Here is a 22,289-nt window from a genome sequence, read left to right on the forward strand (position 1 = left end):
AACATAGGCTCCCCAATGCTGTGCAAGAGCTGAGGCCACTCCCCTACACCCTTATAATCAAGTGACATGATTCTCCCATGTCCCTGGCCAGCCCAGAGGGCCCAGGCCACCCTTAGCTGCTGAGCCTCATTGTGACCTTTGTATTCTACTTCCTGTGGTCACAGACACCTGTACTTAACAGTATTTCCACTTATCCAAATACCCGAATCTTTTCCATTTATATGTAAGCGATATAGTTTTAAGTAACTTTTTACAGCAGTGATACAGTTGTATGTGTGCACTCTGAGCTTCTGTGTCCCATGGGTGGCTTCTTCCAGTGACCGACTTGCAGGAGGGCCCAGGCCAGGGCTGGAGAGAAAGCTCTGAGACTTGGGGGTCTCTACCTTCACATTTTGGACCAAAGTTTTGTTTTCTGCCCGCCTCTGACTATGCCCAGTTGAGGGGCCGACCTCTCGGCCTTAATGTCCCTTCCAGACATTCACCTCTATCCTTGCCTGTTTCTGTGGGAGGGGTTCCCTGCACCCTGGTTCTATGAAAGGCGTGGAAGAGTGTAAATATTTATGATTTTATACCTGTGGGGCTGAGGTGGTGCAGCAGTTTTTTATGGTGACAGATACATATTTTGTTAACGACTACAGTCCTGGGGCCAGCCCTGGCCACATCTGCCCCATCCCAGATGGTGTATTGGGGGAAGGGACTTTCCATTAAAGCAGTTTTATAATCTTTTTTAAAAAAAAAAAGAAAGAAAGAAAGAGAGAAAGAAAGAAAAAAGGAGGCCATGCTTTCCACCCAGAAGTAGTGGGAAGAAAGATTACTAAGATTCAAGGCAAAAATACATGAAACATAAAACCGTTAATTGAAACCCCCAGTGCATTGGTTTATCATATGCATCCATCTAGGGAGATTATCACATCATTCAGATTACTCTCAAGAATTGTTCACTAATTTGAAAAATTATAAAACTAATAGTTATAGTCCTCCTTGAAGTGCCTATGTATTGGGCTGTGTTGGTAGCTATTTATAATAAACAATACTGTTATTTATAAATATGCACTAAGGTCATATGTTTTAGAGAGTAATTTTTTTAGTTTCTTTAGATATGCTTTATAAGTGATTTGACTATTTGGTGTGTTTAGACTTTCACAGAGCAGAAGCAGATGTAGTAGAGTATACCTCTCAAGTCATAGGGCATGGAGTGCCAGATAATTAGGATTTATGTGGCAGCAGAACATTATTTATTTGCTGTGTTTTTGACCAACAAATTGTTTCACAGAATCTCCACCCACATCACCCTGTAACTTGATCAACTTTTTGTCACTATAGAAAATTACCTATAAAGAGTAAGTATTTACTTGGACTTTTAAATCTGTTTTGGTTTTTATTTTTGAGACAGCATCTCTGTAGCTCAGTCTGGCCTAGAGATTTCTATGATCCTTCTGCATCAGCCTTTGAATGCTGAGCTATGGGTATATGCCACCATGCCCAGCCTTACAAGGTTTGTTCTGGTTTAGAGTTTTGGAGATTTCAGCCTGTGATCACTTGGACTGTATGGAGGTGGCAATTATTGCAAGAGGCTTTGAGTGACACTGGATGTCTCATTACCAGGGTGGGAAGGAACAGGGTTGGGCCTAGGATCTCTTAGTTGTTTTCAAGGGCTTGTTGCAATGACTTTAAAAACTTTCTCACAGTTCTCAGAGGTTCTGGCACCTTCCAGTATGGCATGGTTGGGACTAAGTTGTTACTACATGGCCCTCTGGGTTACACGCTAGATCCAGCTGCATTAATCTGAAAGTGTCTTATGTTTTCTTTGTGTTCCAAAGTTACTTCCAGTTTCTGTCTGCTGGCTGCTTGTACAGATCCCCAGAATCTGCATAAAAGGCCTGACATGGCAGCATGATCCTGTGGCTCTAGCACTGGGGAGCTAAGACAAGAGAGTTCTGAGAGCTTGATTGTCTAGCCATTGTAGCCAGTCGGTAAGCTCCAGGATCAAAAGTAAGGTGGGGAGTAGTTGAGGAAGATATCCTGCGCGCGCTCACACACACACACACACACACACACACACACACACACACACACACACACACACATAGAGAGAGAGAGAGAGAGAGAGAGAGAGAGAGAGAGAGAGAGAGAGAGAGAATTTCCTACATTTCCTTCACTGCCTTTTGTGACATGCATGTAAATCATAACTTTTTAATTAAAGGAATTTCACTGTTGGGTTAACTGTTTTCAGAATTAGTAGAAAAAGGACCAGTGAATGGTAGACTAGATAATCATAGAAAAGAGAATGTAATAATTGTATAGTTTTTTTCTAGAAGTAAGTTCCCCTCACTGCTGAAGTTCTGTAGGTATGCAGTCTGTGTAGACACAGCACCTTTCACTGCTTGCTGGTGTTTGATGAGCTTCCTGCTAGTTTAAGTATATAATAATTGGTTTTGTGAAAAAGTCCTTAAGATAAAATACATTTTTTCTGTGTTATGTGTGTTTGCTTCGTCACCTTTCTTCGTGTATGTGTGTGTGTGTGTGTGTGTGTGTGTGTGTGCGCGCGCATATGTGTTGGTAAGGATAGAACCCAGGGCTTCTAGACACTACGAACTGAGCTATGTCCAGCCTCTTCCATTCTTCATTTTTAAAACTGATTTATTAATCACCTCCTTTTTCAAGGAGCAGTTATTGCTAGTGTTACTGTAGTGAGCAAAACTTGTCCCAAAATACTAAGCTTGAAGATTGTCTTTAATTGTGGTAAGTACACTTACATGAGACATACTTGGATACATTTTTGGATGTGCAATACACTTTTGCTAACCCTAGGCAGGCACACTGTTCTTCAGCATATTGCTTTAAATTAGTATTTTGGGTTTCCTCTTCAGCCCCTGTCAGCCACCATTCTATTTTAGGTGTCTCATATAAGTGAGATCATATCATTTTTGTCTTTCCTAGGCAAATTATTTTAGCCATTTGTTCTCAAGGTTCATCTTTGTCATATATGACAGACTTTTTGAAGAAATATATTTTAGGGAGGTGGCAAAGGTAACTTACAGTATATATTTCTCTTTTTTTCCTCGAGACATGGTCTCTCTGTGTGGCCCTGGCTGTCCTGGAACTTGCCTTGTAGATGAGGCAGGTCTCAAACTTGGCCTGTCTCTGCCTCCCGAGTGCTGAGACTAAAGGTGTTTGTGACCACTGTCCAGCTTGTAATAAAAAAAAAAAAAGAAAAAGAAAAAGATAGAAGCAGTGCATAAGTACTAAAGGTGACTGGAGTCACTAAAGGTGACCGGGTGGGCTCTTGTCCCCACACTCCCTTTTTTCCCTTTCATTGATGTTTTTGAGACAATCTCCCTATTCAGCTCAGATTTAACTCTTTAATTCCTGTTTAGCCCAGGCTAGTCCCCAAAACCACATGATTCTCCTGTTTCAGCCTTTTTTGTGCAGGGATTGTTAGCATGTGCCTCTGTGGCTGCCTACTTCATCTGTGTTTTTATAACCAGAATCCTATTTGAAAAAACAAGTAGTTAAAGGTTCAATGATGGGACTAGGAAAACATGAGCAGTTTTCATTTCATTACCAGTGGTTTATGAACCACTTTTTCTCTGGAGTTTCATCTTCCTTTGTAATATATTATGAATTCTGTATTATTTATTGCCTGAGACTTAAACTGTATCTTAAAAATTGATACATTATGTTGATGTAAGCTGACACTTTTATGTAGGAAGATACTTTCTGATTGATTTCTAAGTTTAGAAAATAATTATCTCAGAGGAACATGTTGTGTCTTGAATAGAGTTTAGTATACAGGAGAATTTTGTAGAAATGTTTTACTTAAGGCAAGCAGGCATTACCATAAGAGGTTGTCATTTAAAATTGCCCTGTTTCCCCTCGACAGCACTATGCAGTAATGGCTGTTGCCTCCAGTGGAAGGCTTCCTTCCTTTTAAAGCATCATTTCCTGTGTACTTTTCAGCGCCTTCATCTAAAATAGGCTTCAGTTCTCCTCTTTAAATATTAGTTTTGGATGCTTTGGGAATGTCATTGTTAGTCCATGTTTATGCAGGTGTTTCCTATGAAGTATGAAGGTATTTCCTATGAAGTATGAAGTAAAATATCTTAAGATCTTTGCTGGAACTGATCAATACACATATTGTAGTCTAAACTAGTCAGACCCTAGGTAAGCAAGCAGGTAGTTGTGACTTTTTGCTGACCTGTAGTTGATGTATATTTAGAATTTAGATCATTGAATTTATTCTAAGTTTGGAACTAAATGTTCTAGGTTAGCATACATATTTTAGGTGGAACAAAGGGAAGAAGCATTTCATTCTACAGATGCTTCAGGGAGGTTGAAATACACTTTTGCTCAAGACTGCTCTACTTGAAGGTAGAACAGAGGAATAACACATTAGACAGGAGGTTCGTGCGTCATGAAATCTTTACCTAAAAAAACTAACACAGAGTTAGCAACACATCCTATGGTGTGCGTCTGGGGTTTGCTGTATCATTCCCCCTTTGGATTGGATTGGATTGGCTGTGAGGACTTGTTGGAGGAACAACGCTACCAGATACCTTTGAAGAGTTACCTAGGGGTCAGGGTTTGTTGGGTATGATTGGTCAGGGTAAGAACTTCGATGCTTCTTCAAGGAAGTCATTGGTCTCTGTTGTCTCACATGGTTTCATGGCAGGGTTATAGACCCATGTCTCGTCTGACAGACAAGCTTCTGGGTGTTTTCACTCAGCTGTATATGCTTTAATTCTTAATAACACATTAGAAAAAGCAAAATGTTAAGATGGAATATAGGGCTGGAGAGATGGCTTAGTGGTTAAGAGCACTGACTGCTTTTCCAGAGGTTCTGAGTTCAACCAGGACCAGCAACCAGTGGCTCAAACCGTAAAGGGATCCAATGCCCTCTTCTGGTGTCTAAAGACAGCTACAGTGTACTCATATAAACAAACAAAAAAATGAATACATCTTTTTTTAAAAAAGCATTAAGAAAGATGAAATATAATGGTTTTAAAAATGTATATAAATAAATATAGAACTGTTAATTTCTTTTGCATGAGACATGTGGATAATGGTGGTTGGTTTTTATCTCGGCAAGCATAGTTCATTTTATATATCATTTATCACGAGAAGTATGTATCAGCTGGTGGTCTAGAAACACTAGCATACTCATGTGAATGCTGCTTACTGCATGTAGAATGGTTTCTATTGTATTTGCTTTGCTGTTGTATTACTTGAGCCATAACATGTATTTGAAATATTTTTCTCATTATAGATTGTCTCTACCTTGTTTTTTGTTGTTATTTTGTTTTGTTTTGAGACAGGTTTTCACTATTTAGTTCTACCTGGCCTGGAACTTGCTATGTAGATCAGGCTGGCTTCAGACAGAGAGAGAGGATCCACCTACCTCATCCTTCCAAGTTTTAGAGTTAAAGCCATGTGCCACCACTTCCAGGAGAGGGGTGGATAGGCAAAATAGAATGTTGGTAATGGTCTGGAATGGAGCTCAGAGTTAGAAAGCTTGCACCTATACACAAGACCTTAAGTTTGATTTCCCAGCTCCTCAGTGGGATGAGAGTTGGCAACAGAACTGGATATGATAGTATTGTATCATACTGTAATACTGTAATGCCAGACTGAGACAGGAGGATTGGGAGTTTGAGGCCAGCCTGAGGTATGTACATAGCAAGACTATGTCTCTCTGAAAGTAAGTGAATAGAAAGTAAGAAGTTGGTAATAGACTTTTGTATACCTTTGTAGTAACCATTTAAAGCATTTCTAATAACATTATAACATTTATTCTGTAATTAATACTTTTTACTTTTTGGTTTCTTTTTTGCCCCTATTTTTAAAAAGCAGTAATCAGGTACTTATTCATGAAATTGTCATTTACTTAACTCTCTGTTTTTGTGTTTTATGGAAAATATTATTAAATGTTTTAATATGTCTTACCATCATGAGTCAGTACTCTATCTCTATCTAGGAGACAACAGACCAAAAAGAAATTTTGAGAAGTTCTGTGTAGAGATGGATTATTGAGAAAAGATGCTCCAACTCCATCCTCCTGCTCTTCTTACTCTCATCTAGAAGTGAGCAGAATCATGCTACGTTGTTTATACTTTCCGTCCTTCTTATGGATAGTAGAAGTTTATCTCAACAAAGGGGAATATGTATATTAGCATTTCTATTCTTTCCTTGTGAGGATTATAGAGCAGTAATAAATGATCCCTGCTCTTAGCTGATCTTTTCTCTAGCTTATTGAAACAGTATTTCTTATCTTCCCTTTTTAATACAAGTGATTGGTTATGATGCGCAGCTTTCCTTCTTTGGGTTTGTTAACTTGCTCCTGAGTGTGTTTGTGTTAATAGCTGTCACAACTGCTCAGCTATACCTGGCAAGCCTGTGTGGACATACAAATGGAACTCCTGTTTTGGTCCCTGGTTGGATTGGCGAACCCTTTTAGGTTTCTGACAACACTTTTAGATTTAGATAATTGAATCCTTTGAAGCTCACAGCTCCCATAAAACTATCTAGCTTTTGAGGTTTTGATGAGTGTTTCATTGCAGTGGCTGGTGGGTGCTGTACACTACTCAGTCTGGAGTACTATGCTCTAACTTGAAGTTTCCTTACTGCCAGGCTGTGCTTTGCAATAGTCTCTTGGTTAACTTCCAGTTTTCTATATTAACTATCCATTGGCCAACAATTTTTTGACTGATAAAAGTATACATTAGAATACTTTACATTCTGTTATTGGTGATTGTGGTGCTAATTCTAAAATTAGCACTAAAATGAAGAAAACATTACTCACAGCTTCATGAATTTATTCGTTGGCTAGTGTTGGTTCATTTGTTCTTTAATTTTATTTTTAATTCTTTCCTAAGATGGGTTTTGAGTCATTTTGTTCATTGAACATTTATGGCTCAACTTAAAATCATCATAAGGGTTTAGAAGTACTGCATAAGGCACATACTTAGTGAGTCTAACATGGCAGTTTGTGCTCTTTTTCTGTAGAAGTATAAAGCACTTTGTGAGCTCATCAGAGGGTGATTTTTCAAGACCACTTTGATTTGTCTGCAGCAGGATTAAAGGTGGACCTAGTTTCCTGCATTCCTGATAAGACTGTCCCTCCTCAGCCAGTGTTGTCTAATCACCCACCACTACAGATTTCTCAAAATAAAATAGCACAAAAAATTACCAATATACCAATGCTTTATTAGTTCACTATTACAGTAATATAGTCTGTACCTCAGTATCATGTGTGTTAACTCATTGAACCTGCCTAATATCCCTATCAAGTAAGTTCTTACTATTTGCATTTTACATAAGAAGATAAGACATATCATATAGAGTTGGCTGAGCTAGTTCAGGCTCCCAAGCACCACAACCACATTATGCTATAATTAGGATGATTTCCCCAGAGAGATCATCAAAACTAATCCCATTACGTGTTGATCCCTAAGAAATGATGGCTTCCAGGGGTCATTATTATTCTTCACTACTGTTTTAGCATCCCCCATGTTCCCATGTTAATAGATGCTATTACTTCCTGTGTCTTCTTGTCACACAGTATTTGTTCATTTTAGATTTCAGTACCTTACACTTTTCCTGCTGTTGCTAAACTCCTGCCAGTGTTCACAAGGATCATTCATATAGCCCTTGAGTCCCCAACTCCTTGTCTTCCAGTGGTCTTTCATCCCATTTACATTATCAATCACTCTATCACCTGTTGGGTTTACAGCTTAAGTATTTTGTGGCATGATCTCCCCACTGATCTTATCTTCACAATTTTTTCACTGTGAAGCTTAGTGACACTAGCCAACTACCAGGACCTTCACTCTGCTAAGTTGCTTTGTCTTTATCTTTCTTCCTGCCTAGCTTGGAGTTCATGGTCTCTTATTATAACCGCCCCCCCTTCACCTTTTGTTCTATTGTACTTGAGAAACATCAACTACCTGCAATTTTAGTTGGCTTTTTCTCTTCATTCTCTAACTTAAAGGACCTCCCTCCATTACATTTTATTAAAACATACAGGCTGCTATTAGAAAAGGCTTATATATAGATGGTAGTTTTAATATGATAGTGGGAAAACTCAACTCTTCAAGAGACCAGATGAGTTGATCTCCAGGAGGCAAAGAGGCTTTTTTTTCTTTTTTCTTTTTCCCTTTCTTTTTTTGGGGGGATGGGGGATATGTTGGGGAAGTGCAGACTTTGATAGGAGTCTTGCTTAGTGACAAGTTTACTGACTAAATTTAAGAAACACTTGTTTGATAGAAAGAGTACTACATAGAGGTGTGTTGTATCAGTTGTCAATAGTACAAGGAATGGAGGTCTCTTTATAAAATTAGTATTTGTATGTGTACATGCACAGCCTCTCCATGGTATACACCTGCAGGTCAGAGGGCAACTTTTGGGCATCTTCTCTCCTTCCACTGTGGATCCCAGGATTGAACTTAAGTTGTCCACAGGCATTTTTATCTGTGGATTGTGTTGCCTATTTTATGCTTGGTTTCATTTTTCTCAGTCAGCATAATTGTCTAGAAGTTTTGTCTTAGTTAGGGTTTCTATGGCTGTGAAGAGACAGCATAACCACAGCACCTCTTATAAAGCAAACCATTTATTTGGGGCTGGTGTACAGTTTCAGAGGTTTGGTCTGTTATAGTCATGGTAGGAAGCATGGTGGCATGCATGCAGACATGGTGCTGGAGAAGCTGTTAAAAGTTCTGCATCTGGATTGGCAAGCAGCAGGGCGGGAGTGAGACACAAGGCCTGGCTTGAGCTTTTGAAACTTCACAGCACAACAAGACCACATCTCCAATAATGCTTTTCCCTATGAACCTATGTGTCATTTTCATTGAGATTACCACAAAGTTTCTGTATCACCACATTTCTCCCTTTACCTCTGCATCATCTTTTTTCTTAGTGGGTCTGTGCTATAATTTGTTGGTTCATCACCTCTTACATACAGTCGGTTGCATTCTTTCCATTGGGCTTACCAGTAAAGCTACTGTGATCAGCTGTGTACAATCCTGTGTGCAGACATGTGCTTTCATACTTTTGGGGCAGATAGCTCCGGAGTGACCTGGTAATGGAGTAGGTGTATTGAGTGTTTAAGAAACCACCCAACTGTTTTCTGTAGGTGTTGTACCATTTACATTCTGGAATTTCAGTTGCTCCATACTGAGCATCAAAAGATATGGTCAGTAAATCACTCTTACTTTCGTAGTAAGACTATGGGGCTATGGTCTGTATCCTGTGTTTCTGCTATCAGGTTTCAGTGGCATATGGTGTTAACTTGCAGTGTATACATCTTTGTTGAAGTGACTGTTTATATATCCTGCCTCTCAATTTATTCTTGTTTTTTACGTACTCTAGACTCAATGACTTTCAGACTCTTAAACATTTTATTACTGGTTCTTGTCTTTTTAAAGTATTTTTCTCCTTTGTAGTGCCTTTTTGATTCTTGTTGGAATTTCATTTCCCTTAATTGTTCAAGAGTTAAATATCTCAGATACTCATAAGGCTAGTATTTGTGTTATGATACTTTATTAACAGACTGTTCACAATTCTGGTACTTTTGTGTCCTTTTTGGCTGCTTTTAGCTTGCTAAAAGGTCCCAACATTGCTGTAAGCACAGTTTCTGTTTTATCAGTAAAGGAAGGATTTTCCCACAGGTTATTTGACTCCTTTGATATGATGATCGACAGCTCATGATCATGCTTAGACCAAAAGAACCCAGTGCTCCCAAGTCTGACCACTTGTTTCCTTGTAGATTTCTCTATGAGCTTGTTGCTAAGATTTCACTGTCTTGTTGCATATGTCAATAAGTTCAATTCCTGAGCTTATGATTGCAGTGAATATCCTCATTGCAAGCAGCTTTGTAAATGACTTTCTCAAAGAAACAGAATTTTCTCTTGAAATTTCATTAAATTAAGACATTGATTTTTTTTTTTAACCCTTGTTCCTCGATTCTTTTCAAAGGTCTGCAAACAGATTTGGCTAGGATTATTTGATGATAGATCTTCAGCGATTCCAGACTTCAGGGATCCACAAAAAGTGAAAGAGTTTCTACAAGAGAAATATGAAAAGAAAAGATGGTGAGTGAATAATTGGTATTTAGTTAAAGCGCCCAGATCACGAGTATGGTAAGACTTGATTGACAGATTCAGGCAGGCCAGCAGAACTGAGGAGTTAACTTGATGGTTGATGGATACAGCCACACCACCCTTGGACTTTTCATTGGATTTGGTTTCCAGAAACCTTCACCTGTGCTTTATCTTCACACATCTATGCTTAGCAGCAAGCAGCCTTGTCTTAACAATGTCAAGTCTCTTGCCAAGGGAAATTAGTGATCTCTCCTAATCCTTCCTGTTGGTTTCCTTAGATGTTTTTAGTCTATAATGCTTCTTTCCGTACACTCCTTATTTTTTAAGTATTTATTATGTAGTATCTTTTAGGCATTGTTAAAGCTCTTGTGTAGTAAGTCTGTCTACACGATTGTGTCCTGCTGGAGATCTATGCTTCAAATATCCCTTATTTCTCACCCACAAAATTAACTTGCTGGTGGGTGAGAAGGGAACACTTTTATTCCCTATACAGTATGCTAAAGCCAGGATGTCCCTTGAGCAGAGTGTGGGGGTTGTAATGATAGAGCTAGTGTTAAGTCACTCAGCCCCTCAGCTTTAGTTTTATGAGAGAGCTAGATATGTACTGATGAATTAACTATGGTCTGGTTGGTTTTTATAGCAGTCAGTACTGAACAGTCTGTATTTCTTCTTGAGGGATTAAGATGGTGAGAGAGTTGAGGGAGTTTCCTCTTGTTTCCCCGAGGAAACAGTATTTTGACCCAGGGAGTAATGTGGTCAGAGGTGGTATTGGTTGGAAGGAGTTTACTGTGGATTCTGGGAAGATCCCCTTGAATAGTGAGCATATTTGCTTTGAGTTACAGATTCTGTGTAGTCTGTGCTCAGCTACTTCTAAAAAGATTAATTTATCTAGGACTCTCTTCATATGCACTAGATGTATTAGGTATGCATATAGATGAAATTGTACCAGTGAAATTTTAGTTCAAGAAGAAAGAAAATATTTGAAGGTCCTGGTATGTAAATATACACAAATGATTTTTTAAAACAAAAGCCATACTCCTTTTATCATTTTTGTTCTTCATTTTCTAAATTTCCCAGCCTATAGAGAAAATAAAACTATTCTCCTTAAGTGACCCCAGCATAGCTGTTTGCTTGTGTAGCAGGACTAATTTTTAACAACTCAGAAAGTGAGTTTGCTGTTAGTAGTTAGCTGGCTTGGGTTTTAGTGATATTAGTCCAAGCTGCAAAGGGAGACAGGAATGTGAGACAAGGAATGTGAGTGTCAACAGGAGAGTAAAACCCTCAGTTCCTCTCCTGCATTTATAACAGGACCCTGAAATAATAGTAGTGATAGTTTGTCTTATTTTCCTGCCTTACCTAAGAAGCACAGTTTTCCTAAGAAAGAATAGTACAGACACAAGCTTTCTATTTTTTAAATATATTTTTCTTAGATATTTTCTTCATTTACATTTCCTAGTTTCCTCTCCAAAAATCCCCTATCCCCTCCCCAACCCACCCACTCCAGCTTCCTGGCCCTGGCATTCCCCTATACTGGGGCATAGAATCTTCGCAAGACCAAGACACAAGCTTTCTAAAAGTGAGAGCAGAGCCAGAATCTGCATGTGTCTGCCTCATCATACTCTGACATGATTAGAGAGCAGGGACAGGGTTTGCACATGGTCTGAGCGAGCAGCAGCCATTGGACACAGCCTCCCTAAGAACATTTGCAGGGGTGGTGTTGTATGGAGTCTTGAGATGGTTCTTTTCACGTAGATACACATTCTTACTTTAAGTGTGGTGAATGATTATAGTCAGAAACTTATCTGTCTGATTCTGTCATCAGAATTAGCCACACCCAAGAATTCATGTTGTCAAGTGTAATGCCAGAGTATTGGAGAACGTAAGTGTTTGACTCTCAGTTCTCATCATACTTGTATTCTCCTAGTGGGGGTAGTTGTATTGTTTATGAGTATTACATGGTTAGTTAATAGCTAACACATTGGCAGTTAATTCTAACCACACTGCAAATGCGAATTTGTTTAAATCCTACAGCAACTGCATAGGCAATAAAAATGGAAGCATGGAGATGACATAATTTGCCCAAAGTTTTGTAGTTGTTGAGTGGTGGAGCTGGGGTTTGAACACTATCTCTGAAATAAGTGTTCTTAGCTACCTTAGTGCTTTATTTCTCCTTCCTTACTCGATAACGGTGAATGAGGATGAGGGTAGGAATACACCTAAAGTAATAGAGAACAAAAGTTGCCAAACAATCCCTTCTCTAAGATGAACACTGTTGATATTTGGACATTATATTCCTGCAGTCTTTTTTTCCTTCCTTCATTCTCTCCCTTGTGTCTTCTTTATGTGACCAGTTGGTCACAACCTGCAGAACTTGTTGAGTCACTTGGGCATCTGTAAATGCCAGAGAAAGGTAGTGGCTATGCAGAATTGTAATATAATGTAAGCAATTTTATATTGACAGATATTTGTCAACTTTGTTCCCCAGCTTTTAAACATTAAGATTGCAGAGGTAATGTAACGTGTATCTGTGTATATTTATCTAGTTACTTGCTAAGGATGAGTTTCTAGGAGTAATACTTATGAATATAGAGCATATCTGTATGTGTATTGTCATTAGATAGCAACTAAAAACCCAGTTCATATAGATCAGAGGTGAATGATACATTTATATTTTATTTGCTTTAAGTTCTCATATTCTTTATGACTTGGTCCTTTTGTCCATTTTCAAGTTGAGTTCTTATTTTGGATGATTTATATATTTTATGCCATTAATTATAAGTGTTTCCTCACTGTTTCATTTATCTCCAGATATTTGTGAGATATATAGAGAGCTCCTCACTTTAAAAACTACAGTGTTAACTTTGTTCACATGATGATTAACTACAAAACGTCTGTCTCCCAGCAGCAGTGTTAAGGTGTATTGCCTCAGGAAAGCCATGAGTAAATAATTGAAACAAATTTTGTGACCAGTACTTACTTTTCTTTAAATTATTTTGGGTAATTAATAGCCTTAAGCTGTCAGTTTTAAATTCTATCTTTTCCAGTAACAGTGTTGTGAGAGTGCTGTAGAAAATTTAGATTTAATAATTTAAATATGGATTCCTTAGCCATTCGCAGGTGGAGCACCCCTTTAATCCAAGCACTTGGGAGGCAGAGGTAGGCAGATCTCTGAGTTCGAGGCCAGCTTGGTCTACAGAGCAAGTTACAGGAGGGCCAGGGCTACACAGAGAAACCATGTATTGAGAACCAAAAAGAAAAAAAATATGGTTTCTCCAAATTTTTCTTAGCAGTCTGTTTTGATTTTCACATTGCAGGTATGTTCCACCAGAGCAAGCCAAAGTGGTGGCATCGGTTCATGCGTCTATTTCAGGGTCTTCTGCCAGCAGCACAAGCAGCACCCCAGAGGTCAAGCCCCTGAAATCTCTGTTGGGAGATTCTGCACCAGCACTGCACTTAAATAAGGGCACACCTAGTCAGGTGAGGGGTTAGTAACTCTAAAGAGGTCTGGAAGGTTGAGTGCTAAGAACCCTTAACAGTATGTATGTATGATTTGTGAAATACATTAAAAGATTGTTAGGTATGTGGTAGGAATGTGTGTGTTTATTGACTTTGGCTTTGCTGTCACTTTGTAAAGATCCTCTGTGATGCCTTAACAGAAAATTGTAGGATTTGCAACATATCTGATTATGTAGCATGCTTATTATCATTGAAATGCAATGGTTTTAACAGTGTACCTCACCAGTGAACACTGAAACCATTTGTTGCCTCTCAATATTTACTTTGTTGTACTTATGAGGTTATGACTGTGTTTCAGTGTGACACTGTTATGTTATACAGTACTTGAAAGAATGACTTTGAAGTTGCAGTGCAGATCAAATCCTACCCTTCTGACAGCATATTCTGGAGCCTCTGAGTCCATTCTTCTTTTTTCACAAAGCTTAAGCTGGGAAAGTGAGGGGAGGAGTGGAGTCAGGATACTGTAACACTTCCTGGATATTAATGTGGTTTTAGTGCAGTGGATTGGAGAGAGCTTTTTATAAGACTTAGCAAATCTGACTGAAAAATCTTTATAGTTAATGCATACATAAGTCTGTGTTTTAGAAACACCACAAGTAAGTACTGTGCTTACAGTCCCCAGTTGTAGGTCGCTCTCAAGGGCAGCAGCAGGAGAAGAAGCAGTTTGACCTTTTGAGTGATCTTGGCTCAGACATCTTTGCTGCTCCAGCTCCTCAGTCAACAGCTACAGCCAATTTTGCTAACTTTGCACATTTTAACAGTCATGCAGGTATGTCTTTTCCTGATAGCTATTGCCTAGGATAAGAAACATTAATCATTTGTTATACTTAAGTATCAGTAAGTTTAGTCCACTGAGGAATTTAGATCATCCATGAGCATTGTAGCATATAGACATCATATACTCCTGGTACTTTTAGGGGGATATCTTAGATAGCATCTTATGTAGCCCAAGCTGGTTGACCCTGAACTTGCTCTCCTTATCGTACCACTCGGCTGCCTGAGTGCTGAAATTACTATATAGAATTTCATAGCCAAGGCATGCATGCAATCATGGTCCCTTTTTATGTTTGTTTGTTTTTGAGACAGGGTTTCTCTGTGTAGCCCTGGCTGACCTAGAACTCATTTTGTACACCAGACTGGCCTTGAACTCGGAACTTTATCCCAAGCGCTGGGATTAAAGTGTGTGTCACCATGACCCGGCCATATATTCAAATGTACCCTGGTACTTCTTACTTTTTACTTTTTAATCACAAAAGAAATGATGTATAACATGGAATATGACTTCTTTTCATGAAAAAACATAGGCGAAGAATTACATTTAAATTTTTTTTTTTACACTTTGTGTGTGTGTGTGTGTGTGTGTGTGTGTGTGTGTGTGTCTTTGTGTCTTTGTGTCTGTGTGCATATACACTCCATGGTGGATTTGTAGAGGTCAGAGGATAACTGGTAGGAGTTAGTACTCTTTTTTTTTTTCCACGTGTGTCCTGAGAATTAAACTCACGTTTTCAGGCTTAGTGGCAGGTGCCATTACCTACTGAGCCATGCCACCAGCATGGCCTGAGTCAAGACATCAATGTGTATATAGATACTACCTTTTTATTATGGAAATTGACAAATGACCAAATGCAAATGTGTAATGTAACTTAAGTATTAATCTCATGTGCTTAGTACTGTTTTCCTTGTCTTCCACTCATCTGATTTTGAAACAAATTTTAGACATAAACACTTTGTGTCTTTGTACCTCCCTCCAGTGTGTGCTTGGTCTGTTCTTGCATATCTGCACAGTACCCGTGGGTCAGCATCAGGTGTCTTCTAATGGAGCTCTCTACTTAATTGGCTATCCTAGCTGGCCAGCAAGCTCCAGGAATCTTGCCTCTGGTCCCATCTCTTACTACCCCAAGCGCTGGGGATACAGATGCTGTTTTGCATTTGTGGAGGTCCTCATGCTTACGGACTAGCTACTTTGCTGAGTCAGAGTCATTGCCCCAGACCCTAGAATTTTCATCGTTAAATATCTTATTAGTCAGTATTTGAACTGTCATTCCAGTTCAGATTTGCGTTTCTCAGTATACTGTGTATTATGTATAGATATAAACACATATACTTACTCTCACAGTATGTATGTATTTGTTGGAATCAATTTATTATTTTTTTAAATATATCATTTGCAACTGAAATGTTGGTTAGGTTTCTAGAGGTTGTTCCTTTTCCTTTTCACTGTAATTTGTTAGAGAAAATAGATTATTTGTTTTACAAATTCTGTAGTGTTCTGAACTTGTTAATTGCCCCCTGCTAGAACCTTTAAAAGTTCTCTCTTATAAGTTAGTAGTTGGTCCTAGAGGTTCCCATCAGTTGGAGGTTTGTATGTTTCTTGGCAGGGGTGGGGACTGCTAGTCACAGGTGTGTGGGTTTATGTTAGGGGAATGTGGCCAGGAGACATAACTTAGGGCTTAAGAGACTTACGTTTTAAAACTTAAAGATTTATTTCATGTGTGTTTGTGTTTCGGTTGCATGTATGATTGTGTGCCACTCGTGTGTCTGATGCCTATGGATGTCTGAAGAGGGTGGTGGGTATGCATCATGTGCATATTATATTTGAACCTGTGTCCTGGGCAAGAGAGCTATGTGTCTGTTCCCATTTGACTTTGTAAAGGACGGTAGAACAGTGGGTCTCTGAGTTAAGGCCAGCCGTATCTACATGGCAAGTTCCAGGTCAGCTAAAGCTACATGTTGAGATCCTGAGGGGGGTTAGAAATTTGCAAGTTTCAGTTGTTGAGGTATATGGCAGGTTTCCTTTTCCTGTGTTAGCTGATCTGCGAAAATCTCCCAAATGAGAACATTTTTCCTTCTTTAGGTAGCCTATATAGCAGAGTTGTTCTTTGACCAAACAAGGAACTAAGGTCTTAATTCCTATCACCTTTTCCCTCCTCTTAAACATTTATTTTTAGTGTACTAGTATGTTGCCTATATGTATGTCCGTGTACCATGTGTGCAGTACCTGTGGAGGCCCTAAGAGGATGTTGAACTCTAGACAGGAGTTAGAAAAGGTTATGAGCCACTGTTTTGGTTCTGGGAACTGAACCTGGGTCTTCACAAGAGAAAGAACCAAATGCTCTTAACTACTTGAGCTATCTTTCCAGCTCTATGTGTTTATTATGGATTTATGAAAATATTTTGGTTTTATCTCCATTTTCAAAGTGCTTTTGAATTATTTTATTATTGTATTTAAAGTTTAGAGAGGCCTAGAGTTTTGATCTTAGGCTTTTGTCATAGTTGTAGTTACTTCTTTTTGTTTCCTAAATTTTAATGAATTTTAAAGGGATTGTAAAAGAATGTAAACATCTTCAGATAGTTTTTTTGTGTTTGTGTGCATATACATTTTCTCCAGTTTTATGTGCCTCTGGTGTGATATATTTATGAATATTAGGTAAACCAGAAAGCTAGACATGGTAGTGCACACCTATAATCCCAGCTCTTGAGAAGTTGAGGCATGAATGAGTTCATGAGGGAGAGATCAACCCAGGCTACATAATGAGACCCTGTTTCTTAAAACTAAAAATTACAAAAGCAAAACAAAAAGAAAAAAACTATTTTGTTAGTGTGATACAAAAGTCTTCATATCATTATTTTAGATATTTAAATTACTCTTCAAATTCACCAAGCTCATTGTCATTTTAAAGTGACATATTGGGCTGGGAAAGTGGCTGAGTAAAGTGCTTGCTGTGTAAGCATCATGCCGTCAGTTTAGTCAGCACACAAGTGACAGTTGGGGACAGAGGTGTGTATGAAACTGCAGCGCTGGGGCAGAGACTGGTGATTGGTGCGAGTCAGATCCACCAATGGAAACACCAGCTCACTGAGTAGCCCTGCCTCAAAAGATCAAGGAAGAGAGCAACCGGGGGAAGGAACTTGAATCCACTTCTGCCTTCTTTTGATCTATACACAAATAAATACATTTAAAAATTGGGGCTAGCCTGGTCTACAGAGCAAGTTCCAGGACAGGCAAGGCTATACAGAGAAACTCTGTCTCAGAGAGACAGAGAGACAGAGGAGAGAGAGAGAGAGAGACAGACAGACAGACAGACAGACAGACAGACAGACAGAATGAGAATATTTTGTGGACTGCATCCACAGTTTTGTTTACTAAGAGGAATTATATTTAGGGCTCTGAATTAGCTTTCTTTTGTTACTAGAGTCTTTTAGAATAGTGCTGTAACTGTGGCAATTCAAGGGTACTGTGAATAGATTATCCCTTTACAAAGACTTTGGGAGATTTCTGGGAATTCTTTAGTATATATTACTATTTGGGCTAATACTGGTAGAATTTAAATGACGTCTCTCTAAAGTGACTTGTACTGCATTGACATTTTCATAAAATTCTTAAATTCATTTGTCATGTCTTTTCAGTTGTAGTTTTCATATTCATTAACATATGTTGTCCTTGCCATTTACAGCTCAGAATTCTGCAAATGCAGATTTTGCAAACTTTGATGCATTTGGACAGTCTAGTGGTTCGAGTAATTTTGGAGGTTTCCCCACAGCAAGTCACTCTTCTTTTCAGCCCCAGACTACAGGTAGAGCCTCTCCAGCATTGCGCTTAAATGTTTACTTTCAAAAACTAAATTTTCCAAGTGTAATTTTGAAAAACTAAATTCTCTAATGATCTAATTTTAAAGTAGCTCTATCTTACAACGCTCTGGGGAAACCTGAAGTCTGTTTCTCTGAACTCTTGTCTGCTGTGCCTCACCTCCTGTCCTTTTCCTGCACACGCTCTCTTGCAAGTCTCCATCTGCCGAGGTGGGAAACACCACACGTTGTTAGTACATGAGACACCGTGACTAAGGCTCATGCTGTGTCTTAGGCTAAGGGAAGCTAGTTGGTGGCTTCCATAGAAATAAAAATGTTATTTCATGGGATATCAAGATGTTGAATTTGTTTAGTCAAGCATAAATTATAAATGGCCACTTTAATTAAATGTGGAAATAGTTCTGTGCAGGAATTGGTTTTCAGACATTGAAAATTCTTCTGTAAAAGGGTACTGTTTTCAGAAATTCGTTGAACCCTTATTTAGCTTTTTGGCTGACTATTTTTCTTTCAACTTTTAAATCTGTATGTGTTGTCTTAAAAGGCTTTTCTTTCAATTTTCTCCCCCTTCCTTAACCTTCATCATTTACATAATTTCTGGCTGTCCAGCATTTAGAGTACTTTCATCTAGCTGCAGTTTTGGTGAATTTACTTCAGCTTTTCCTCTCCAGGCTGCCCACAGTAAGTTCTATTGTCCAGTAGGCATCTTTTACTCATTTATATGTTTTTTGTGTTATTTCATGTTTTTTAGTTATAGATCATCATGTTTTTTAATGATTAGCCTTCATACATTACCTTTATTCTCCCTTCTCTTATTAAACTCAAGAGTTAAAGCTGTATTCTAGTTATTAGTGAAAGTTATTTGACTTAATAATTTCAAATAAAAATTTTCATAAAACTCTTAAAAATTTAGCATTTAGTTTATGTGCTAGTTACTCATACCAGATCACTGTCTTTTAACATACATATCTATTTATGTTAGTTTTAGTTGATTTTTCTTTGAAAGTTAATTTTTAAAATAGAGGCTTACTGTGCTGACCAGGTTGATGTTAAACTGGCAGTCTTCCTGCCTCAGACTTCTGAATAAGTCAGATTATAGGCATGTGTCACTATGCCCAACATTTTTAGTTTTCATTGAAACACCCAGAGTTCAATTCTTGAAAAAGATTCATCAGTTTATATTTTTTTAGACTGTCAAAGAATTGATTGATGACAGGTATTTTAATGATCTGTTCTGCTTTAAAAAAAAAAAAATCTTTGAACTTTGCTCTCACCTTAGTATGTATGATATGATTTTGACAGTTTAGGAAAAAAGAACTAGTACCTATGTAGGATTCAAAGCACGGAGTGGAGTGCATGGCCTGTAGTCTTTGGTGAAGACATCAGAAGTCTTGGGTGGAGAACATATTTTACAGATTTAGTAGACCATGTGCCTACTACAACTAGGTGAATTGTACTTTATGAAGGCAAGAGTCACAGTCAGGTACTTTAATTTTGTACTTGGAACTAAATGGTGGGACTTAGTTTTACTGTGAGTATCAGATTTGTTGAATGCACATTGAATTGCTGCAGAGTTAAGTAATGGCTCTTCAAGTGAAAAAAGGCAAGGACTGAAACAACTTTATCACCAGTGTATCTTACACGGCTCAGAGTCTGCTGAGGAACTCTGATGGCGTTGCAGACCTCGCCACCCTTATGTTCTGTTGTTTATCCCAGGGTAGATATTGTCAGGGCCTTAGAAGGTCAAGTTTCATATTTTACAAAAGAAATGTGTAGATTGTTGTCACTTAGCAGTCACCAATTTTTAGGAGTATACACACACACACACATATACATACATATATAAGTGTACATTTCTACCTAGGCAGAAATGATCAAATAAATCTATCAGCGAATATTGAGAAAAATATAGAAGTTTCATGTTTTGTTTATTCTGTTACAGGTGGAAGTGCTGGATCAGTAAATGCTAATTTTGCTCATTTTGATAACTTCCCCAAATCCTCCAGTGCTGATTTTGGAACCTTCAGTACATCCCAGAGTCATCAGACAGCATCAACTGTTAGTAAAGTTTCAACAAACAAAGCTGGTTTACAGACAGCAGACAAATATGCGGCACTTGCTAATTTAGACAATATCTTCAGTGCTGGGCAAGGTATCAATGTGTAAACAAAACGGATACTAATTTGTCTAAATTACATACGTTGAAATCTGAGGAGATAATGCTTTTCTCACTTGTATAGAAAGTATATGTTCATTGAATGTTTTAAGTAAAAGGTTCTTGGAATATCAACTATAAAACTGAAGACCTAGAAATTAATTTATAAACAATTTTGAAAGGAAAGTAGTTGAAAATAATTGTATTTTTGTCTTCAAAAACGTGCTCTACTATTCAGTGGCTACAGAGGGCCAACATTTTTCATGCACATAGCTGATTAAAGTGCTGTTTTGTAATTTTAATGGTACTTGTTTTGAACTGTTATTTACCAACATTTTGGATTTGTCCCATTATTTTTCTAATATATTTTATAGTAAGTTTTGGCCTCTAGTATTCCCCTGTAAAGGTGTATATAATGGAGAGCAGTGGGAATTATGTTCTACCCTTGATTCTCACCCTTATCTTTAGCATTGTTTTTCTCATCTCCAAACTGGGAGGGATCATAGAATTGAAGTATTGGCCTTAGATTTTGTTACTGTATGTAAGGCATTTAGAACAGTGCCTAGTGCAGGAAGGACCTTAAATATTACCTATTATAACTATCTCTCTCATTTTCATGGAAAACCCTGGGAGATGGGTAATATTAATAGATGGTACACATTAGGTCCATCATTCAGTCTTCTGTGTTGGTTTGAATGAAACCATCCATCTTAGCGTTCTTTGAATCCTGTCCATTTAAAGTTTAGGTCCAGTCAGTTTTGGGTTTACCTGTGGTTCATGGCAAATATGATTGATAAATTGACAATATGATATTAAAGTTTTGGTGTAACTTTTTTGTTTGTTTGCCTCCAGGAGGTGATCAAGGGAGTGGTTTTGGGACCACGGGTAAAGCTCCTGTTGGTTCTGTGGTTTCAGTTCCCAGTCATTCAAGTGCATCTTCAGACAAGTATGCAGCTCTGGCAGAGTTAGACAGCGTGTTCAGTTCTGCAGCCACCTCCAGTAATGCGTACACGCCCACCAGTAATGCTAGCAGGTACCCTTCCTCCCTGCCTTAGTCAGCACTCCTGTCTGTTACTTTCTGATTTTTTCCACATCTGAGTAATGTAGTTAAAATATATGACTGTTGTGGGGTTATAATTTAAAAATAATTGAGTAGTTTTTAAGTCTGAGGAAATTGAGTATAATTTGCTATTTAAAATACAATTCTTGTATCTGCCACAATTCTTTTATCAAATCTTAGAAATCTTACTTACCCCTTTTCTTTCTTGGATGCTAAATGTACTTCAACATGCATCTTTAGATGGAGAGTTACATATGGATTATGTAACTTTGCAGAGAGTTTATTTAGCGGTCAGATTGCATATGGCAGGGCACAGAGTTTAGTTGGTTTGCAACAAACCCCAATGCTGCTGTCCGTTCTCCAACTTGTCCTTGTCTTGTGTTTATAACATTGTCCTTCTGTTAACTAAGGTTGGTTGTGATCTCATGGTCCTATGTCTGTTTCCACAGTGCTTGCAGGCATGCAATACCAAACCTCGAGGAGCAATAGACTTTCAACAAGCTTTTTAAATTTATCAAGAATATACAGTATTCTTTTATTCCATTTCTGTAGATTATAACTGCTGTATTACTATTATTTATTTCTCTTTGACACTTTTCTAGAAAGAAATTCTAACTACTTAAGATGGTACAGATTGAAGCCAAATAAGAAAATATTTGTTATATTTTAATAATATATCTTAATAATAGTAACAAGGTAGCCTTAAGGCCTAGAAACATAGATAAAATCCATGTGATAAATAGATTATTGATTCTGCATTGTGATATATTAGTGGTTTACAAGTGTGATCTGTGGAATGTTTGAGTTACCTAAGCCTCTTTTTCAGAGTCTGTGAGGTCAGACCTTTTTCATAATAATTCTGAGAAGCTAATTTGGATTT

At 38.1% G+C, this 22,289-nt stretch overlaps 1 protein-coding gene across 10 annotated transcripts in view; it reads left to right on the top strand.

Annotated features, from left to right (window-relative positions):
• Agfg1 (ArfGAP with FG repeats 1) overlaps nucleotides 1–22,289 on the top strand; it is a 65,209-nt gene that overhangs the window by 25,340 nt on the left and 17,580 nt on the right. For 5 of the 10 annotated variants that reach the window (XM_029538463.1, XM_029538465.1, XM_029538466.1 and 2 more), the window contains exons 3-9: nucleotides 9,970–10,085; nucleotides 13,409–13,571; nucleotides 14,226–14,379; nucleotides 18,065–18,184; nucleotides 18,804–18,875; nucleotides 20,137–20,346; nucleotides 21,202–21,382. In XM_029538463.1, the coding sequence (XP_029394323.1) occupies nucleotides 9,970–10,085; nucleotides 13,409–13,571; nucleotides 14,226–14,379; nucleotides 18,065–18,184; nucleotides 18,804–18,875; nucleotides 20,137–20,346; nucleotides 21,202–21,382 (1,016 nt within the window). The remainder of the gene's footprint in view (nucleotides 1–9,969; nucleotides 10,086–13,408; nucleotides 13,572–14,225; nucleotides 14,380–18,064; nucleotides 18,185–18,803; nucleotides 18,876–20,136; nucleotides 20,347–21,201; nucleotides 21,383–22,289) is intronic. The other 5 variants (XM_029538468.1, XM_021197354.2, XM_021197355.2 and 2 more) reach the window with 2 other exon arrangements.

This window comes from Mus pahari, chromosome 5 (genome assembly GCF_900095145.1).
Source record: "Mus pahari chromosome 5, PAHARI_EIJ_v1.1, whole genome shotgun sequence".
Lineage (NCBI taxonomy): Eukaryota > Metazoa > Chordata > Mammalia > Rodentia > Muridae > Mus > Mus pahari.